The 20,374-nt window shown below is 38.4% G+C and overlaps 1 protein-coding gene across 1 annotated transcript; it reads right to left on the bottom strand.

The window, feature by feature from the left end:
• Positions 1-205: 205 nt before the first annotated feature.
• Positions 206-1,924, bottom strand: LOC145982959 (uncharacterized). The gene has a single exon (XM_083116242.1). It carries the CDS (start codon positions 1,922-1,924, stop codon positions 206-208), a length of 1,719 nt encoding a protein of 572 aa, XP_082972368.1.
• Positions 1,925-20,374: the final 18,450 nt, after the last annotated feature.

The following is a 20,374-nucleotide window of genomic DNA, read 5'->3' as shown; positions in this document are numbered from 1 at the left end:
AAAACAATCCATCCAAAAGCCCAGAAATTTTCGCTCCACTTAATTTTCAAATTTAAAGCTCTCAACCTCCCTCTCTCTCTCTCCTTCCGCACTCCTCTCTAGGTAAAAATACGATTATTATTATCCGTCCATTTCTTAAATTACAGAATGTATTGATTATTTAGGTGAACAAGGAAAATTTTCAAAAACAAACTTGCTTATGCATTTAAGAACTCAAGAAATGTAGGAACTTTCTGCCTATTTCCATTATGAATACAAGGAAGCGGACTACAAGACCAAGTGGTAAGATGAGAAATGCAGGTTGAAGACGCTTTAAAGTAAGGACAGTTGTCTCATCTGTCGGTTCCTCTAATTCAGAATGCCCTTTAGCAAAGCCATCTATGATCCACTTTTCGATCAACCCAGCCTGTACCATCCTCTGCAGAAGATCATTTAAACGGGACTGAAAGAAAGAACTTTTGGGAAATATGAATGCTTGGCTTAAAACTCCTCCTGGTTCTTTTACAACATTCACAACTGGTTCACCTTTTGTGTTTGTGAACTGTTTGGCAATTATATATTTCGCTTGATTATTCGGAATAAGAATTATGGAGTCCCTCTTCAAGTATAGGTTTCCAATGATTCCTGTATGATCGTAACCTGGTCGGAACCTGTGACTCATGTTGCGAATATCTGGAGCCTTAGGTTCTGCAAGTACATATCGCATATTGTAGCCAGCATATATAGGAAAATCTAGTTCAGACACATCTTTGACAGTTTCTATCTCTGGGTAGTGGTAAACAGTGGTGAGTTCTGACACAAGAGCGCTCTGATAAATAGAACTGATTATCAATGCGAAATAGAAATGAAGCATAATTATCACCTTCAATATCCTAGTCTTCGGTGTAAAGCTAGTTGAGACAAGAAGCAGAATGAACACTGGATAGAATAAAAGCATTGTTATTCGTCTCTTATCTGAATCCTTGAAACATTTTCTGTTCATAATTATCACAAATTCAACAAGTAACACCACTCCTCCAATCCACATCCATATGTGAAGTGGGAAGGGAAGGAAAATGCTCATCCATTGCGGGATTCTCTCAGCTTTTGGAACCACGAAAACTAAGTCTTGTACTACCAGTCTGATGCTTGGGTCTAATACACGGAATCTTCCATAATTCATTCCAGCCATATTAACACTCAGATCTATTATGTTTCTCTGAGCGTCGCCAGATATCCCATTCCAAGACCTATTTGGAAGAAGCTTCCCAAATTTTATACCCTTGTATACTTTAACCCATGATGGAGTGAAATTCATGTATTGTGACAGTGACCGAAATGCTAGACCTGATGTTCCTGAAACATCTTGAAAATTATTAGTGCTTTCAGGTATGATGGTATCCGGCGGGAAATTGAAACCGGAAACACGAAATATTCTTCCATTCAAATCTCTGGGTATTTTAGTCAGTAGAATGTCCTTCACCACTAGGCTGCAATTTTGATTTTCTCTGTCGGACGTCTGCAAGAAGTTCACCTTTTTAACGATTACGTTGCATGGATAAATAAATGACGGAGATCCCTCAGTTTTAACGTTAATAGTTTCACATTCAACTAACAATATAAGAATGTTAAACAAACGCTCCTCTTCAGCAAATTCAGTTACGCTGTATAAAAGATTACTGCTGGACGCTTTGCTGACGATTACTAATCTAGCACTTGGCTTCGTATTCAGTAATCTTCGTAAAATGTATTCAGGTGTTGTCTGGTCCTGCAACAAAACAACAATTAATCCCGAGTGATGGATGTATATTTGTTCGCCGTGGTCTCTCGATGTTTTCTGGTACATCACTTGGACATATTCTATATCGTGGACGTGTCGTATAAGTTCATTGGCAAGCTCCGAGTCATTTGAACCGTCTACTATAGAAATGACTTGCGTTACCATGACGCACTGAGTTATGTAGGTTGCAATATTAACAGATTCTTTCTCCACGATTATAGGGAGATTTCTAGTAAAAGCTACATGAAGATTTACCAAAATCAGGAACACTTCTAACACATCTCTAATTTTTTTTCGCTCTCGCTGTAGCTGTTGGTGATATATCTGGAAGAAAAATATTTGTGTAATTATAGTTTACTCACGTGGGATCAACACGAATTTTACCAATTCAGTGACTATTCAAAAGGCCAGAAAAGTGTAGTCAAGTGTTAATTAGTGGATGTATTCTGTGTTTATAGATGTTTTTTTATATTATTATGTAATTTTTCTAAGTAGAATTTTCTGTGAAAAACAGATCTCTCTTCCGCAATCAACTAACACTACAGATTTAAATAGGTCACATGATCATGCTATTAAATACTATCTATAAACTTAGCATTGTAGAAACATTTGAAACTGATATGATTGACACAATTGAGGGTGCTGCAGGAAAAGGGGGCACATCCCACTCCGTAGACGAGTGTGATATAATGGTGATATGCGATGGGCAACGGGGCATTTCAGAACGGGCGAAGAACCAGGAGAGAGTGAATATTCCTTGCTTGCCATATATTAGTATATAAAATGTTTTTGTAGAAAACGATTCACCATTTAAAGCATGGAAGAAATGCATATCCTACTCTGACTCGAACCGAAATCTTGAGGGTGTTTTGTCAGGTCTCCGTCAATAGGAAAAACCTTACTGGCAGATGTCGTAGTCCAGGCATCATGTTCGATGATGATATGGAAAGTGATGGGTCAAAAAACAGAATGGAAGGACAACAAACAGAAAGCAGTAACAGTGAATTGTAAAGTGCTCAAAAATATAACACGCGTTGCAGTATTTCTTAAGTCCCTAAGTGAAGAAATGACCGAAGAAGATTCACTGTCTGTTCGAAGACTTCTATAAGCTTGCAGAGTACAAGATACAAAATTTGGACCTGTATGGTTTAACTAAACCGTCCCCATGCAAAGAGCTTACAAAAAAGAGTTGACAGATCCTGAGAAAACAAGAGCATATCACTTGCGAGTATAGGCTGAAGGCCTGAAGAATTGGTTATGTTATGCTTTAATTTGTTTGTGTGGACCTGTGGAATTGAAAGAGAGTAGTCCAGGAGAAGAATTTGGGACAGCTTGTGAAGTTTTAGCTATTTCAACTTCTTAAGACGATGTTTGTCATAGTACGCACAAACAAATATCTGTGCTCAATAAACATTCATTCTCAATAGAAATGTAGCATATTTAAATATAAACATTTTACATTACCGATTTACCGAGGGATAGAAAAATATTCATACATTTCCATGATACTAACTTACAGTATAGCCAAGTTGCACAGTATACGTAGTTGCACAGTAACTTGGCTAAACTGTTAATTTCCATGTATGAATTCAGGAAATATACAGTTAAACAGGATAACAGAAATATTTTTAAACTGGTGATAACCAAAATAAGTCAACCAGATAGATCGTACAACTTCAATGAAAACTTTGTCTTAGGTTGAATTAGAGATCGTGAAAACATCTTGAGTGAACGGCCTTGTTACCATCTACTACAATTTATCAAATATAGTTGCATGAAAGTCACAACATTGAAATGCACTTGTTGAAGGAACGAAATGTCAGGAGCAAATTTGGCTATAGACCACTAATGGATCAGTTCATGAAATAAACTGACAACATATAAGGAACCGAAAATAAAACCTATTATTAACATGAAACTTACGATTGACACTACAGGTTCTGAATATAATGTTAGTGACAGTACTATACCAAATGTTGCAATTTTCTGGACGCATGAAAATTGCAGAATACAGTGGTCCCTCTATAATCCGGCACTTCGCCAATCCGGCCCCTCCAGTAGTCCGGCGTTGAGCGAATGGGGAATAATACAAATATTATCTACACTACAGTGCAGAAATGTAAGTTTTTTTAAAAAAAAATTGTTATAACATAAAGTTAACGCAGGCCTAGTTAAGGTTATGTAAACTACAGGAAAATGCAATATGTATGTATCTTGTTTCGTATTTTTTTACAACAATAATTTCCATTTTAATATATGTACATGTAATATTTTGTGCAATAAACATAGGTTTTGCTATTAAAATGCGTTTTTTAAAATGAACCTCCACTAATCCGGCAGTCTTCTGGTCTGATATCTGCCGGATTACTGAGGGATTACTGTATTTACACAAATAGTAGCTTGGGATTTTGTGTTTTGTGTAAATACAGTAATCCCTCAGTAATCCGGCAGATATCAGACCAGAGGACTGCCGGATTAACGAAAACGCCGGATTAGTGGAGGTTCATTTTAAAAAACGCATTTGAATAGCAAAAGCTATGTTTATTGCACAAAATATTACATGTACATATATTAAAATGGAAATTATTGTTGTAAAAAAATACGAAACAAGATACATATTGCATTTTCCTGTAGTTTACATAACCTTAACTAGGCCTGCGTTAACTTTATGTTATAACAAAATTTTTTTTAAAAAAAACTTACATTTCTGCACTGTAGTGTAGATAATATTTGTATTATTCCCCATTCGCTCAACGCCGGACTACTGGAGGGGCCGGATTGGCGAAGTGCCGGATTATAGAGGGACCACTGTATTCTGCAATTTTCATGCGTCCAGAAAATTGCAACATTTGGTATAGGCTATAAGTCCATACGTTTTTCAACAATAGCTCTTCATACGTAAAATGTAACAGACACAAGACTACATGAAACCGAAACCTACCTGCAGATAGGGAGAGCTGTTTACTTAAATCTGTAACATTCACACATATTCGACTGCTGCGATAATGTATCTAACAAAATATTGGACTTGTACTTATGAGTAGTAATCTATGAAACTTAAATATATCCACTGGATTGAAATGGCCGAACCGACCTTATCGCATTTAGTTTGACACAAGAATCGTTAGTTTGAGGATGGTTCTTTACAATTTCATTCGGGACATATCGACAGCTCATCAGAAAGAGAGTATGGTATTGAAATAAGATTTACAGGCAAAGAATCAATATGTAAGCATGCCATTAGTCTACTAGATGTATGCTCTGAGATCGAGGGTAACAATAAAGCGAGTACTACGCAAGTTGGTGTTGCGGGAAGGGAATACTGTAATAAAATCTAATGTGATACCAACAACGTCTCGAAAATAAAATAGATTGCGTTTATGCAACAACAGAGATGAAGGGATAAAACGGAGAAAATAAGACACTGTCATATCAAATAAAGTAATAGAAAAAAGCTTTCACTACATTTGTAATACTAGTAACAGCAACCTGTGCGATAAATTTGGCAACCAAATATAAAAATTCGTTGTCTCTTGGATGCTCTTGTTCAATTTCCCTGATTATTGTCCAGTCGACGAAACAAACTGGTGAAGTAGATTATTCTAATCTGTACTAAATTGAATTTCGAAAATTTGCAAATATTATTATTATTATTATTATTATTGGTAAAATATCAGAAAACATAGTGATTCTCATGAACAGTAAAGTTTTTCAAGATATTAACCCAAAGAAATTAACATGTGACGGAATAATACACTGTACTTAGTAAAATTCCTTGCAAGTCAAATTACTGAAAAGGTTACTTATAGCCACCTAGTATAACATATTCTTAGCAAAATTTCATTAAAATGACTAAATTAGTAAGTAGGAGCCATCAAAGGAAATTCTCTTGTAACTTGACAGGTTAGATATTTAGCCAGGAAATCTGGTTCGAATTCCACTTCTTCTTTCGATTGCCCCATGTACATAACGTGAGTTTAGAAGAAACTGTGTCGAACTTCTGATTGAATTTTGTCGAGTTTCTCAATGAAAACAGGTGACAAATTGTCGAAAATTAGTTTCCTTCGTACGAGTCGAGCAAAGATATAAGTAAGAATGATCGCAATGATTTGAGACCGATAGCTCAAAAGTCACGACCGTGCCACTTCCTTCCTTCCCAAGGGAAATGGTGGAGAAGGGGTGAAAAAGTTCAATGCTTGTAGACTATGCGTTTAGCAAGTCTTTACCTCTGTAAGTTCATATATTTTCTAAATAAGCACACGTGTACTCATCACAGGATCGATTCAGTGACGACGCCAGAGGGGTCAGGGGGGCGGGTGCCCCCAGTCAGACACTTCACCCGCCTCTTCCCCCCCCCCCCCCAACTGGCGTTAATGAAATATGGATAATAAGAGAGCTCATTTCTAAGAGTATGACGATTTTCACCTTTTCTAAGTGGTGTATTCTGCATGATATCACATTTCCTGCTTATAAGACCAACTTGAAACGAAATAGGACTCCAAGATTAATAGAGCAATTAATTTTGTTTTAGTATATATATATGTATGTCTAGTGGCGTAGCCCCTGAAATTTTACTGTATATAATCCCATATATTCAACAGATAGTGCCCTTATTAAAAATGGACTTACGAAAGAGAAATCTGGTTCCCAGTACCATATCATGTGACCACGTCTGCGATAATAAGCAATGACGTATTGTCTCCGCCAGAGGGGCCAGGTAACTTGAAATGTGGTTCCTCTACGAAATGCAGAATTAACTTACTTGCTCGCAGATGGCCATCCAGAGGATAATATCCCTCACCTCATACCTTTATAGCTACGTACGTAGTTTGTCGTGAACGTAGTGTAGTACAGTTGCAACTGGGGAAGGGAAACTAGCTAACTATTGTACAGTCACGGACACTGCCGGCTTGTAATGAATACATTGACTTTCAGTGGAAGCGTTACAAGCCGGCAGTGTCCGTGGCTGTACATCCGGCCCACTCTGGCATCATCTCGATAATTTTCTTTACACTAAAGGGGTTCCCAAAATTTTGCTTGTAGGGGGCCCCAGGCAACTGTGCTACGCCACTGTGTGTGTGTGTGTGTGTGTGTGTGTGTGTGTGTCTGACTTTCGTTTAAGATTCCAGCGCCGATCTGGACATAGGTGATTTCTCATTTATTTATGTCCTGTAATCGTCGCGATTAAACTAACTTTCAACCAGTTTTAAGAACTGGAAAAAAAGCGTTGAATGTGGGTGGTTTTAAAACATCACGAACATTCTGAGAACCACAAAACATCATCTGTAGTGCGGGCAAATTATTCTAATAGTTGATCGTTAGTGACAACGCTAATTAGTGAAAGACATTGAAAGGCGATTCAAGAAAACTGTCACTACATGCATGTTCTGGATGCATCGTGGTTTATTACTATTCAGGGACTTATTTTTCGAATGATGATGAGTCTGAGGCAAGCCTTAACATAGGGAATTTCTTGGAACTGTTGAAGTTAAATTAAAAATGAGGCAATATTCGGAAATGTATTGAACGTGAACCTTAAAATACAAATGTCCACACTTATTCTCAGCAAAATAAGCCAGGAAGTGGAAGAGACGAAAGTATTCCCACTGATGTCAGTTGAAACAGACATTTGTGTCGGGGGCAGGTAAAATAACGCTTTTTTGGACTTGCCGTCTTCCAATCGTTCGATGCTGGTTCGCTCTTTGCACACATCAAAACCAAAGACATTATTTTCAAGAACTCCATAGATGCCTGAAATTGTGTAGTCCAAACATACTATGGAATAGAAGAGTGAGAGGTGCGCCAGAGTCAGAATATTTCTTGAATTATGAGAAAATTGTAATCTTTTTCAGATTTTTATTCCTGTGATGTAATTTCCCTGAAAGGTGAAACACAGATTTTGCCCAAAACTCTTCAGCGTTATGAAGATGGAACGAAAATAGTCCTAATGGATTTCTTCGATATCCTAGGAAAATATAAATTGGCATTTCACAAGGTTCACACTCTAGTTGTATTCATTCATTCATTGTTTTCTGCCTAATTGGCAGGTTTTTCACTGCAATCTCCAGCTTTCCCTGTTCTCTGCCTTACGCTTCGTAATAGCATACGACCCAGTTAATTTAATATCATCCATAAGCTGATATCTCTTTCTTCCACGGACTTTTCTTCCTTCAACCATTCCCTCCAAGGCATCTCTTAGCAGGCAGTTCCTTCTTAGACAGTGTCCTAACCAGTTTCTTTTCCTCTTCTTGATGGTCTCCAGTATTGATCTTTTTTCACCAACTCTTTTCAGTACGGCTTCGTTTCTTACCTTGTCCGTCCATTTTACACGCTCCATTTTTCGCCATGTCCACATTTCAAAAGCTTCGAGTCGTTTCTCTTCATTTCTTCTCAACGTCCAGGTTTCTGCACCATATAGTGCTAAGCTCCACACAAAACATTTCACTTATCTCTTCCTTAGGCCTATGTCCATGGGTCCACAAAAAACATTTTTTCTTCTATTGAAAGCTTCTTTTGCTATTGCGATTCTCATTTTCACTTCTTGGTTGCAGCTCATGTCACTGCTTATAGTGCATCCGAGGTACTTGAAGCTATCCACTTGCTGGATTCTTTCACTGTTTGCTCTCACATTAATATTCCTTGGTTTCCGTCCTATAACCATTGCCTTTGTCTTCTTTACATTAATCTTCATTCCATACTGCTCACAGCTGCTGTTTAACTCTTCTAACATACTATTTATGGTTATTTCATCCTCAGCGAATAATGCCATGTCATCAGCAAATCTTATGCAGTTTATTCTTCTTCCTCCCAATTTGACACCTCCTGTACCCTGGAAACAAGTTTTCACTATATCTTCTAAATAGATATTAAACAAAGTAGGCGATAGGCAGCATCCTTGTCGTACTCCTCTTCCAATTTCACAGCCTTATGTCATTTCGTCTCCTGTTCTCACTTTAACTCGTTGATTCATGTATAAGTTGCTTAGAAGTCTTCTCTCTTTCCAATCTACACCAATTTTCTTCAGAATTTCTAAAAGTTTAACCCAATTCACTCTATCAAAGGCTTTCTCCAGGTCTACAAATACTACAAACACCTCCTTTCCTTTCTCTAAATATCTTTCCCCAATGGTCCTCAGTAAACCAATTGCATCCCTTGTACCTCTTCCTTTCCTGAAACCAAACTGTTCTTCCTCTAACTCGCCACTGACCTTCGAGTATAGGCGTCTGTTCAGAATTCTTAGGAGAATTTTTGCCGAGTGAGATATCAAGCTGATTGTCCTGTACTCAGAACATTTTCTGGCATTGCTTTTCTTCTGCAGAGGTATCAAAACAGTCTCCGTGAAATCTTGTGGCCAATCCCCTTTCTCATAGATTTCATTGCATAAGTGCAGTATTTCTCTTTTTCCATCTCCCAGGCATTTGATAAGTTCAACAGGAATTTCATCAGTGCCCGTTGCTTTCCCATTCCTCATTTCTTTGAGTGCTTGCTCAAATTCTTCATTCAGGATATAGTATCCTTTCTCATCGTCAGGCACGTCGTCTTCATTTTCTACATTCAGACTGTCTGGGCGATTCTCTTTCTGGTAGAGCTCTTCAACGTACTTTCCCCACACATTCGATATTCCTTTTTTGTCTGTGATTTCACATCCTTCCTCGTCTTCTATCATCCACATTGTTTTCCATTTCTTCTTTTGGAAGCCCAAGCAGTTTACTTCACGATACATCAAGTCATACCTTCCTCTTTTTTCCAGTTCTTCAATTTCTTCACATTTTTGTTTCATCCATTGTTCTTTTGCCCTGTCAGTTTCTCTTCTTAGCTGGTTATTCAGTATCTTGTAATTATGTCTTCCCTCTTCTGTATTTACATTCTTCCATTTTCTCCGTTCCTCCATTTTTTCCAGCATACTTTCAGTAATCCATGGTTTCTTTGCACTTTTCCTTTCCCTGTAGCCTATTGTTTCATCCACTGCCTTCTGTAAGCAGCTTTTTATTCCATCCCACATCTCATCCTTATTGTTACAACTAGCTTTAAACTTATTATAGTTTCCTTGGAAATGTTCTGCAAATTTTTGTCTTTCGTCTTCTTCCCTTAGCTTCTCTAAGTGGGGTTTCTTGCTCACCTGGTTTTGGGTTATCTTCTTCAATGTAAGATTGATTTCTCCTATTAGCAAGATGTGGTCTGAATTAATGTCAGCTCCTGGCAATGTCTTCGCATTTTTCAAACAATTTCGAAATCTTTCTTGTACCAGTATGTAATCTATCTGGTATCTTTTACAATCTCTTGGACATATCCAGGTGTACCTCCTTCTCTTATGTTGCTGGAACAGTGTGTTGCCAACAATTAGGGAGTTTCTTTTACAGAAATTTACCAGGCTTTCCCCTCTCTCATTTCTCTCGCCTAATCCATATCTTCCTACTGTACTTCCATCCTGCCTTTCTCCTACTACAGCATTCCAATCACCCATTACGATAATGCACGATCCCTTTCTCTCTTTTTCCATCAAGTCTTCTATCTTCTCATAGTTTTCCTCCACTTCTTCTTCTGACAACCCACTATGTGGCATATACACTTGAATTAACACTAAGTCTTTCTTCTTTCCTTGAAGTTTCACCATTATAATCCTGTCATCCACATAACGCACTGCTATAACTTTATGTTTCACACGTGGTCCTAGCTGTATTATCTGTAACAATTCCAGTTTCCAATGCAGCATCTGAAAGAACCTCTTGTTTGAAACTTTTGAAAAAGCCTCGAAACAGGATACTGGATGCTAGCTGCCACATTTGGGTTGTCCTTGGTATTGAGAAGAAGTAATCAAGGCTTCGATTTCCGGTGGAGGCACTTAGTGGTTCGGATTCCACTTTAAACTGTAGGTCCAGTCCCGATTAGCCTTACTGTGCATAAAGTGGACTTAAAACACCAAATCAATCAATCAATTAATAATACTTAAGAAAATTGATTTCTTTCAACGTCATGTTTTTTTTGAAAGAAAATTAAACTCTTCGAAACATTTTTTCGTCATTTATATTATTATCTTATAACTTGAATATTTATATCAGTAGTTTCATCTCAAGAAAGACAATGAACTATAAAATTATAAATTGAGGAACTATTTTCGACCATTTTCTACGTATCTTCCAAAACTGAAATAGGTCACTAGAAACAACGCAACTTATGGCAGTTGTTACGACCTTACTTATTTTGTAACTTTGAGATTCCATGTTAAAATAAAAATTGATATAGTGTTACCTCAAGTCATTGTTAATGTCCGTGATACTACATGTTGTGACGCAAATATGAACGCGCCAATCAAGGCGTTGTTGAACTAATATATTCACCTTTCTGTAACTATCTAATGAAGACAGCTCGCTTAAGACAACGGGCATTTATTATGATGTAAATATAGATTTGCCAATCAAAGATTATTAATGGTTGATGAACTAACCTAATTGTAATTAAATAATGGCGGAACATTTAAATTTGTATATTTCCAAAATGTAAGATTTTATCAACGTTAAAGAAATAATTGTTAACTCAAATGAATATGTAAACTTTCTTTGTAAATTATTAATTGCCAAACTATGTATTTTTCAAATATCTTTCCGTTGTAATTTAGAGTATTGTAATAAGAAATTACCTAAAGACAGGTGTTCGAGGCTGGAACTTTGGGTATAAATACGAAGAGTTTGGTCCGTAAGGAGGTCTGTTCTGGTGTCAGTCTAGGAAGAAGTGAATAGGTGCAAGCCGCTCTTCTTTAAAACCTAGACTGGCCAAATAGGAACGGTCTAATCTAGGAAGAAGTGAATAGGTGTATGCCGCTCTTCTGCAAAACCTAGGTTAGCCGAATGGGATATAAGTTCCAATTTAGGAAGAAGTGAATAGGTGCAAGCCGCTCTTCTGTAAAACCTAAATTGGCAATCTCGGGTGATAACTCCAAGTCTAGGAAGAAGTGAATAGGTGTATGCCGCTCTTCTGTAAAACCTAGGTTTGGGCCACCCTAGTTTGACCTTTCTAGTAAGTTCAAAATTATCTATTAACAATTGATCTCCAAGTTCCAGTTATGAATTACCTAACCACTGGCTGTAAGTACTCAAGCAGTAAACAAACATTTCATTAAAACTTCACGACGTTGGTTGGATTTGTTCTGCACCTACCCTGAAGATAGGTTTCAGTGTAGACCCTTAGAGCCTCAATGGTCCCGGCTATAGGAGTAAAGGGTGAGGAAAGTTGCTAGGAACATAACAGATCCTTTTTGGCGCCCATCGTGATGGCCACGACAGTATAGAACTTCAACCATTGACGTTGGACACCTAACAGATTCTTCTTGGCTTACAACGTAGAGGCTCGATAATTGAAGAATCCAGCCAGACGACTATTACGGAAGAGGTCTTCATTAGAATCGAAGTTGCAATAGCGCCGTAGAAGCTGAAGAATCCTGACCACTGCAGTCGAAGAAGATGACCAACGACGAGTAGAAGATTCCTATAAGAAACTATAACTTGAAGACTTCAGTAGTTTGATAACGTTCTTCAAGAAAAAGGACTTACATTTTAAAAGTGTGAAAACTCAAATATTAGTATTTAGTCATGTCTAAAAGGTATTTAAGGGGGGAACAAAGAAAATTAACCATGGCGACCTGTAAGTGCTGCACTGATGACTCCAAGTCCGAAGAAGGAACAGTCAAATGTCAAGGATGCGAGTGTTTGTTCCACTTAAGTTGTTTGAATATGGATTCCACGAATGAAGATGTTGATGGAACTTGTTTTAAATGCCAAGGTTGTCAAAACAAATCTGAATCTGCGAACCAAATGATAGATTTATTGAAAGCGTGGAGACAAGAAGATGAAGAGAAGAGACAGAAAGAAAGACGAGAAGATGAAGAGAAGAGACAGAAAGAAAGACAAGAAGATGAAGAGAAAAGACAGAAAGAAAGACAAGAAGATGAAGAGAAAAGACAGAAAGATGAAGAGAAGAGACGAAAAGAAAGAGAAGAAGAAAGTAAAAAGATGAGAGAATTAATAGAGGAAGTAAGATTAGAGTGTAAGATCAATAAGAATGAGTTACAAAAAACTGTAGAAGAATGCCAAAAGGGAATGAGGGCCGAAATGGAAGAATTTAAACAAGTGACGAGTCAAGAAGTGAAAGATCAGATAGAAGCAACCCAGAAAGCCTTATTGGAAGAAATAGATGAAGAAAAGAGTCAGAGGAAAACAAAAGAAACTGAATTAACAAGCTTATTTGAAAGTCTAAGGCTTGAAACTACAAAGAGCTTGATGGAAGAAAAACAGCAAAGAAGAAAGGAAATGGAAGAATTTAAACAAGTAACGAGTCAAGAACTGAAAGATCAGATGGAAGCAACCCAGAAAGCCTTATTGGAAGAAATAGATGAAGAAAAAAGTCAGAGGAAAACAAAAGAAACTGAATTAGCAAGCTTAATTCAAAGTTTAAGGCTTGAAACTACCAAGAGCTTGATGGAAGAAAACCAGCAAAGAAGAAAGGAAATGGAAGACGAAAGAAAGGAAGTACAATGGCAATTTCACAAAACTTCTACTGAAATAGGTTCTTTAGCCATGAAATTAGAACGCCTACCTTTGAGTGCTAATTCAGTAGATCAAAGTCAGAGGATTCACTCTGCCAATTTGGCCACTCCTATCGCTAGTGTGTCTAAGAGGAGGTATACTGAAAGAAGTAACCTCTCATCCTCTAGTGCTACGTCCGACGAAGGTTCGGAGTTGAATAGAAGCCGACGCTCGAAGAAAGTGAAGAAGTCACAAGAATTCTTCAATCACCTTTCGGAAGAAGAGACTAACAACAGAGTTAGGAAATCCAAGTGTCAGAATTTTAGACTGGCAGATATAAAAGCCTTAGATAAGTTTTCTGGAGAAATAAATTCAGTCTCGGCCGAACGATACATCGAAAGTTTAAAGACCTATCTAGATATAATGGAAGTTTCAGAATTTTACAGGTTGAAAATTTTACCTTCCTTAATGACAGGAAAGGCCAAATCCTGGTTTATAGCAAATGAAAGGAAGTGGAAGAGTTTTGATCAGTTCTGTTATGCATTTCGAAAGCAATATGCTTCTTTAGAGGCTAAACAACGAGAAATGCAGCTGTTGTGGAATAAGAAATTTCAGAGGACCCTTGGATTAACGTTAGAAGAATACTGCTGGGAAGTCTACGGAAACTACTGCAATCTGGTGGAAGTAGTAAATCAAGGTGAAGTCTTGCATTTGATAATTAGCCAACTTCCGGTGAAAGTTCGACAACTGGTACTGACTCGAGATCCAAAAACCATGGAACAACTAGCAAATTATCTTAGTCGATATGAAGCCTCCGAACAACTGGAGATAAGTAGGGGAGATAACCCCAAGATAGAAGACCGCAGGCAGTTTCAACCCAGAGTTAGGCAGACTCAAATAGTTTCACCTAGATTTAACAACGAAAGTGAAGGAGCGACCAGAACACCTCAGAATCCTAATAGGAACAATAATAGAAACCAAAGGCGTTACCAAGGGCAGAATTTCTATAGCAACGGCAATAGAAGTCAACCATATAGACGACCATGGAACCAATCCCGTTTCCCCAACAACCACTTCAATAGAAATTCTAATACAAAGGAAATCTCCTGCCAAACTGAAGAAGTCCCGACTGAGTTAAATCCTGTCGCTCCAGTTTGGGAAGGTTCAATGATCCCAAATGAAAATTTAAACCAACACTCGTTGTAAATGAAGCTCTCTAATTTACAACGGAAGGGAAAACTGTATCGGAGAAAAATGAGAGTACCGACAATTTCCTCACCGAAGATTTTTTAGAAGTATTGCATTTAGAATTAGAAGTCGAAAAGGAAGAATGGAAAAACATAGAAGAGCCTGAACATAGGGGAATATTGTTGTCCAGGAAACCAGAAATTATCGCTCAAATTTTAGGATTGAAAATAAAGTGTACTCTAGACACAGAGAGTAAATACACTACCATAAAATATAAAGTCTGGCTTAAGTTGCGAGACAGATTACCAGGACTTAAACTTAAAAGATGTTCTGAAGATATGTTGAATTTTACTAGAAAGGGAAATTCTAGGACAATGGGATATAGGCAGATCCGTTTTAAAATACGAGAATATGTATTTGAAGACTCAGTGTATATATAGTCCGAGATTTGGATAAGGACCTAGTATTGAGAAAGCCGTTCATGAAAAGGCACATGGCGAGCTTAGAAGCAGGAAGACAGAGATTTTACATAATAAAGGATGGACAGTTAGTAGAAGATGACCTAAGAGAAGAGAAAGACCTTATAAACAGATCCCAGGGAACTGTACATTATATTTCTTTCACGTGATGTATATCAACAAGATCATAATTTTTGTAAAGCGGAACATAGCTTGAAGAAATAAGTGAATACTCCTGTACTGTGGCTAAGGTGTTTAAGACGTGACTTTTGAACTTTGAACTACACTATTTCAGACAACTTTTGAGCAATAATACGGACATATGAATAACTATCAACATTTTTCGTCTTAAATAAAATAATATAATTGGTAGTTAACAAGTTCGGCATCTGTGTAATTAATATTACCATACACAAATTCTTAAATATATTTCGCGGTGGTTGAACACACTTTTTTTACTAGCGTGTAATTAAATGTTGTATTACACAGAAACGCATACATTTACTTGTAACTGATCAGGACATAACTATCCTTAATTTGCGATAATAATTATTATTCTTATTGTGAAATAAATACATTTCCATGAACTCTTTTTAGTACAACTCGCTCATTCAAATACATGTACTTCGCCAAAACACACGACTAATATTTTTACGTCATCAGTTGTTGTTGTTGTTGATTTGGTGTTTTAAGTCCACTTTATGCACAGTAAGGCTAATCGGGACTGGACCTACAGTTTAAAGTGGGATCCGAACCACTTGTGCTTCCGGCGGGTATCGAACCCGGGACCCCTTGATTACAAGCCGAAGACGCTACCACTGCGCCATCGGGGAGGCCTTTTACGTCATCAGGTTGCGATCCGTATACGGAGTATACACGAAGTATACTCATCTCGGAGGTCCCGTTTGGCCACGTCTCATGCGCTCGCCGACGTGTCTTGCTTATTTGAAAAGTTTTCATCGTAACGTTATGCGTGTACGGGCTCTAATATGGTACAAATATTCAAAATTGTATATTTCCTTAATAATAAACTGGGTAATTAATATACGTTTCAAGCTAGTTAGGTGGATGTTTTATATAAACGAATTCAATAGCGACACTAAATTGGAAAAGCAATATTTACGTCTTTGTCATTGACACATTTGTAAACGTCATTGAAAAATAATTGTTTTCCGTCATTTCCCATCACATTCCTACCTCTCCTCTGTAATACATTTTAACGTTCATATTTTGAAATTTGAAAAGTCTAGCAAACCCTTCGTACACCAAGGTGGGTTAAAATTTGTCCACACTTTGATTCGGATAAGAATTTTTATGGATGTTTATTTAGTATCATGTCATAACTCAGGTTTTGTGTCAAAAATAATATAAATTTTATATTCTGCCATTCAATACTTTTAATTTCTAGAAAATAACCCAAAATTTGAAAAAGTTTTCGTGGTGGACTTAAAGTACCCACCCTTGGTGTAACGTGTTACCATAATGTGCAGGAAGTTATTTCCAGTTACAGTTGAAGATTCTGACACTACGCGTCGCTACGGGTACAGCTGACGCAAAGCGTCGTACACCAAGGACGTGAGTGAAGCAGACATCACGTGTTTTTACTTTTGTGGAAAGCAAATATGCAGTGGCGTCTCGCGGCCTCAAATTTGGCCGGGGCTTATTTTTTTAAAGAATTTAAAATATAATGACAATTCACATGAATTACAAAAATAGATATTTTTTCTTCTAGACTACAAAACTGGACTTACTTTTTTGAAAGAATTTAAAATGTAATGACAAATTACATGAATTACAAAAAAAAGGGTATTTATTTTAGTAGACCTAGTGTCCGGGTTCTAAGCCCTCATTTGGGGATCGAATCATCATGTGGGGCTAGTCGTAGCCTTTTATGATGTATATTTTGAGGGCAGAGTTGGCAACACTGTGGGCTCACTGTAGCCTTTTATGAGGGGGGGGTCTATTGCCCTCTGTTTACATCTGGCAACACTACCGTAGATTGACAGTGTTGTTAACCTACTGGGTTTTTCACTGTAAATTTTCATCAAAGGACCTGAGGGGCCCATGTATTTTTTATGTCTGGCAATACTGTTGGGGGCACAGAGTTGGCAACACTGTGGGCTCACTGTAGCTTTTTATGAGGGGGGGTCTATTGCCCTCTGTTTACATCTGGCAACACTACCGTACATTTTTTGACAGTGTTGTTAACCTACTGGGTTTTTCACTGTAAATTTTCATCAAAGGGCCTGAGGGGTCCATGTATTTTTTATGTCTGGCAATACTGTTGGGGGCACAGTGTTGGCGACACTGTGGGTTTTTACTGTAGCTTTTTATGAGGGGGACCCATTGTCCCCTTTTTATATTTGGCAACTCTATTGGATGTTTTTTTTGAGGCTTGGGTTTTGCCAACCCATCCGAAGAAAATTCCACTATATGATCTTTCACTGGCTAAGCTAACCTACAAATAGGAATTGGCAACACTGACGAGCATTAAATGATGATTTCGAGCCTCAAATGATGATTTCGAGCATCAAATGATGATTCGAGCCTCAAATGATAATTTAAGACTCGTCGGTGTTGCCAACCTACTCTACAAAAATTCCACTATATGATATTTTGAAGCCTTTCACGGTGTATGTTAACCTCACAAGCAGTGTTGCCAACTCGGTGCGAGGCGTAGCCTTTTATGGTGTATGTTAACCCTACCAGCAGTGTTTCCAACTCGTCGTAGCTTTTTACGGTGTATAATTTTTACACGCGCGCGCATGTATTGTGACGAATGCACTCTCTCATCCTTGAAGGATGAATGCACCTTATCGTAATTTTCCAACTGTGGGACCAAATGTTTATATATCGTGACCTTTGTAAACATCTTTCGGGAACAATGTGTCGCACACACACACGCGCGCACGCGTGCCTGTATTGTGACGCAAGCAAACAAAAAAAAAACTTTGCCTGTCATTACAAAAAAAACTTTGACCGTATTCTTAAATAACTAACAAGGACAATGAATCTTTTTGGCTTCCGCAAACAGATCAACATGGAGACTGCACCGCCAAATTTCAATAACCTCTTACCTTCCGTATTATCTAAACTCAATGGTTTACTGATTGTTCATCTCAACAGCATTTGGACGAAACTGAATGACGATGTGGGCAAGATGTTTTATGTTTTTAATAACAATTTACATTTCTACGAAATTCCGATCGACGGGAAACTTCAAATCACCGTGAATCCGGAAAACGCAGGCGAAATCAAAATTTCTACCGGCAAGAATATTTTTCGAATCAAGCACGACAAGATGCTTTCTAACATTACGTACGATGTTTCTGCAGGAGATTATCTTTACATGGAACTTCTCGGAGATTACGACAAACTCATTCCTCTCTTTGTAGAATTACGAATCGTTTATCCTATTATAAATAACCGTTAACCAAAAATGCCTAACGACATTTTCGGCAACACCAAGCGTGTAGACCACGCAGAAGAGATTCTCATGTTGGACATTCGAGTTAAGAAGTTGAGGACCGATTTGATTGCTTTGCAGGAGACCTTAAACAAAAGTTTAGAGTCGGAAATCGCTACGCTCCAAACGCAATGTCTCGACCCCATTCTGAAAATCGATTCCGAACTGAAGACGCTGATAAAAAATTATGTCGACGTACCTTCTTACGACAACGTTCAAAATATACAGTTGAGCGTGGATTCGCTTCAAAATGATTTGGCCAAATTACAGCAATTTCAATCGAAAAATGAAGATTTGGAAAAATTGAAACTCGAAATCGAAGAACGAACTTCCGCAATAGAAAAGAATTTCTCTGAACTTCAAACCGTCGTGAACGATATAGACGCAGAACGCTTGCATGTCGTCGTTTCCAAATTACAAGAAGAATTCACCAGCACGTTGGAAGAAATTAAATCCAAGTTGCAGACTTTGGAAGATACAATGACGAACCTACCATCGTCGGACGAACTGCAAGTCATCGGTAAAAGCGTCGCGAACATAAAAATTCAATTGGAGGCGTATCGAGATTTCGAACACATTCAAACCACAATCGCTACGCTTCAGGCGTCCTTGGAATTGATCAACGAAGAAATTAAAAATATTCACGCTGAAGCAAGAGCGTTGACGAGCATTCAAGACACGTTGGGCACGGTTCAGCAGAAGATCGAATATTTAGAAAATTTGAACGTCGAAACGAATCTCGCTCATTTTCATCACGTACTCGACAACATACAGGGTGACTTGGAATCGTTACGGACGAGCGTGGCTTCGAGCGAAGATTTGGAAAAATTGAAAACGGCGGTGACGGCACTGTCCGATTCGAACGACATCAAAAGTTCATTGAGCGATCTCGAGAGTAGGGTGGCCAATCTCCCCACCTCCAAAGAATTACACGCTTTGAAAAGAAACATATCTCGAATGCTGAAACGACTAGAAACGGAAACGGCGAACGTGGAACAGATTCGAGACGAAATTAGTTCGCTGGTGTCGACGCTGCCCACTTCGCAGAGCGTCGCCGACCTTCACACGCAGTTTACAGAGATGCGAAGGATCGTGAACGATCTTACCGAGAAGAGCTCGAAATTGAATCAAGTCGAGAACCTTCAGAACATCGTCGTCAACATCAGAGATCAAGTCGGAGTGCTGGAATCCACGCAGGAATCGACGCTGGCCTCTTTCGGTGCCAAGTTGCAAGAACTCAACGAAAACTACAAGCAGTTGAACGTGGAAGTGAAAATCAAACCGTCGTTTTCTGCCGTAACGGATACCATAATCGAGCATTTGCTGCCCATCGAAAATAAACTCGGACACGTTCACAGTAATCTGCTCGGCGTCGACACTAAATTCGCCAAATTGTTCACCTTGCAAGCCATCGAAATCAACAGCGTTCCCAATCAACAGAGAATCTCCACGTTCGTCGAAGGTAACAAACTGTACATGTTACATCCTTATCATCCGTACTACAAGTTTCTCCTCGATGGCACGATTCAGATAAACGAATTTTCGTACTGGTCTCACGGTAGAAAAGCTAGCGTTCCTACCATGACTTTGATATCGAATCGTGGTGTCCAGAAAGCAGGAAACATTCCTCTGGCACGTTGGAACGAAACGCGCAACATATATGAAATACACGAAGACGAAGATCTTACCGTTTTCGACGTGAGTGCCGGCGATAAGCTGATCATTCAAAACACGAGCGAAGTGCCACCCTCTTTGAATCCCATCACGCTTGTGCTTCTCTTGAAACGTAATCTCTAAAAAAATGTCTAGGCAAGCCATCGTCGAAGAATTGCATAAACCTGCACGCCGTAACTACGAACGTTTGGCTGTGGTAACCAAGGGCATCGACGACCTCTGGCAAAGTGACCTCGTGGAGATGAGTAGCGGCAATTTGAAAAACGTACATAAATTGAACAAGGGCAACAAGTACCTCCTCACCGTCATA

Source organism: Lepisma saccharinum, unplaced genomic scaffold (assembly GCF_977018435.1).
Source record: "Lepisma saccharinum unplaced genomic scaffold, izLepSacc3.1 HAP1_SCAFFOLD_491, whole genome shotgun sequence".
NCBI classification, from domain to species: domain Eukaryota; kingdom Metazoa; phylum Arthropoda; class Insecta; order Zygentoma; family Lepismatidae; genus Lepisma; species Lepisma saccharinum.
Note: the sequence above shows the minus strand (reverse complement) of the source record. Positions and strands in the feature narration are given on the sequence as shown.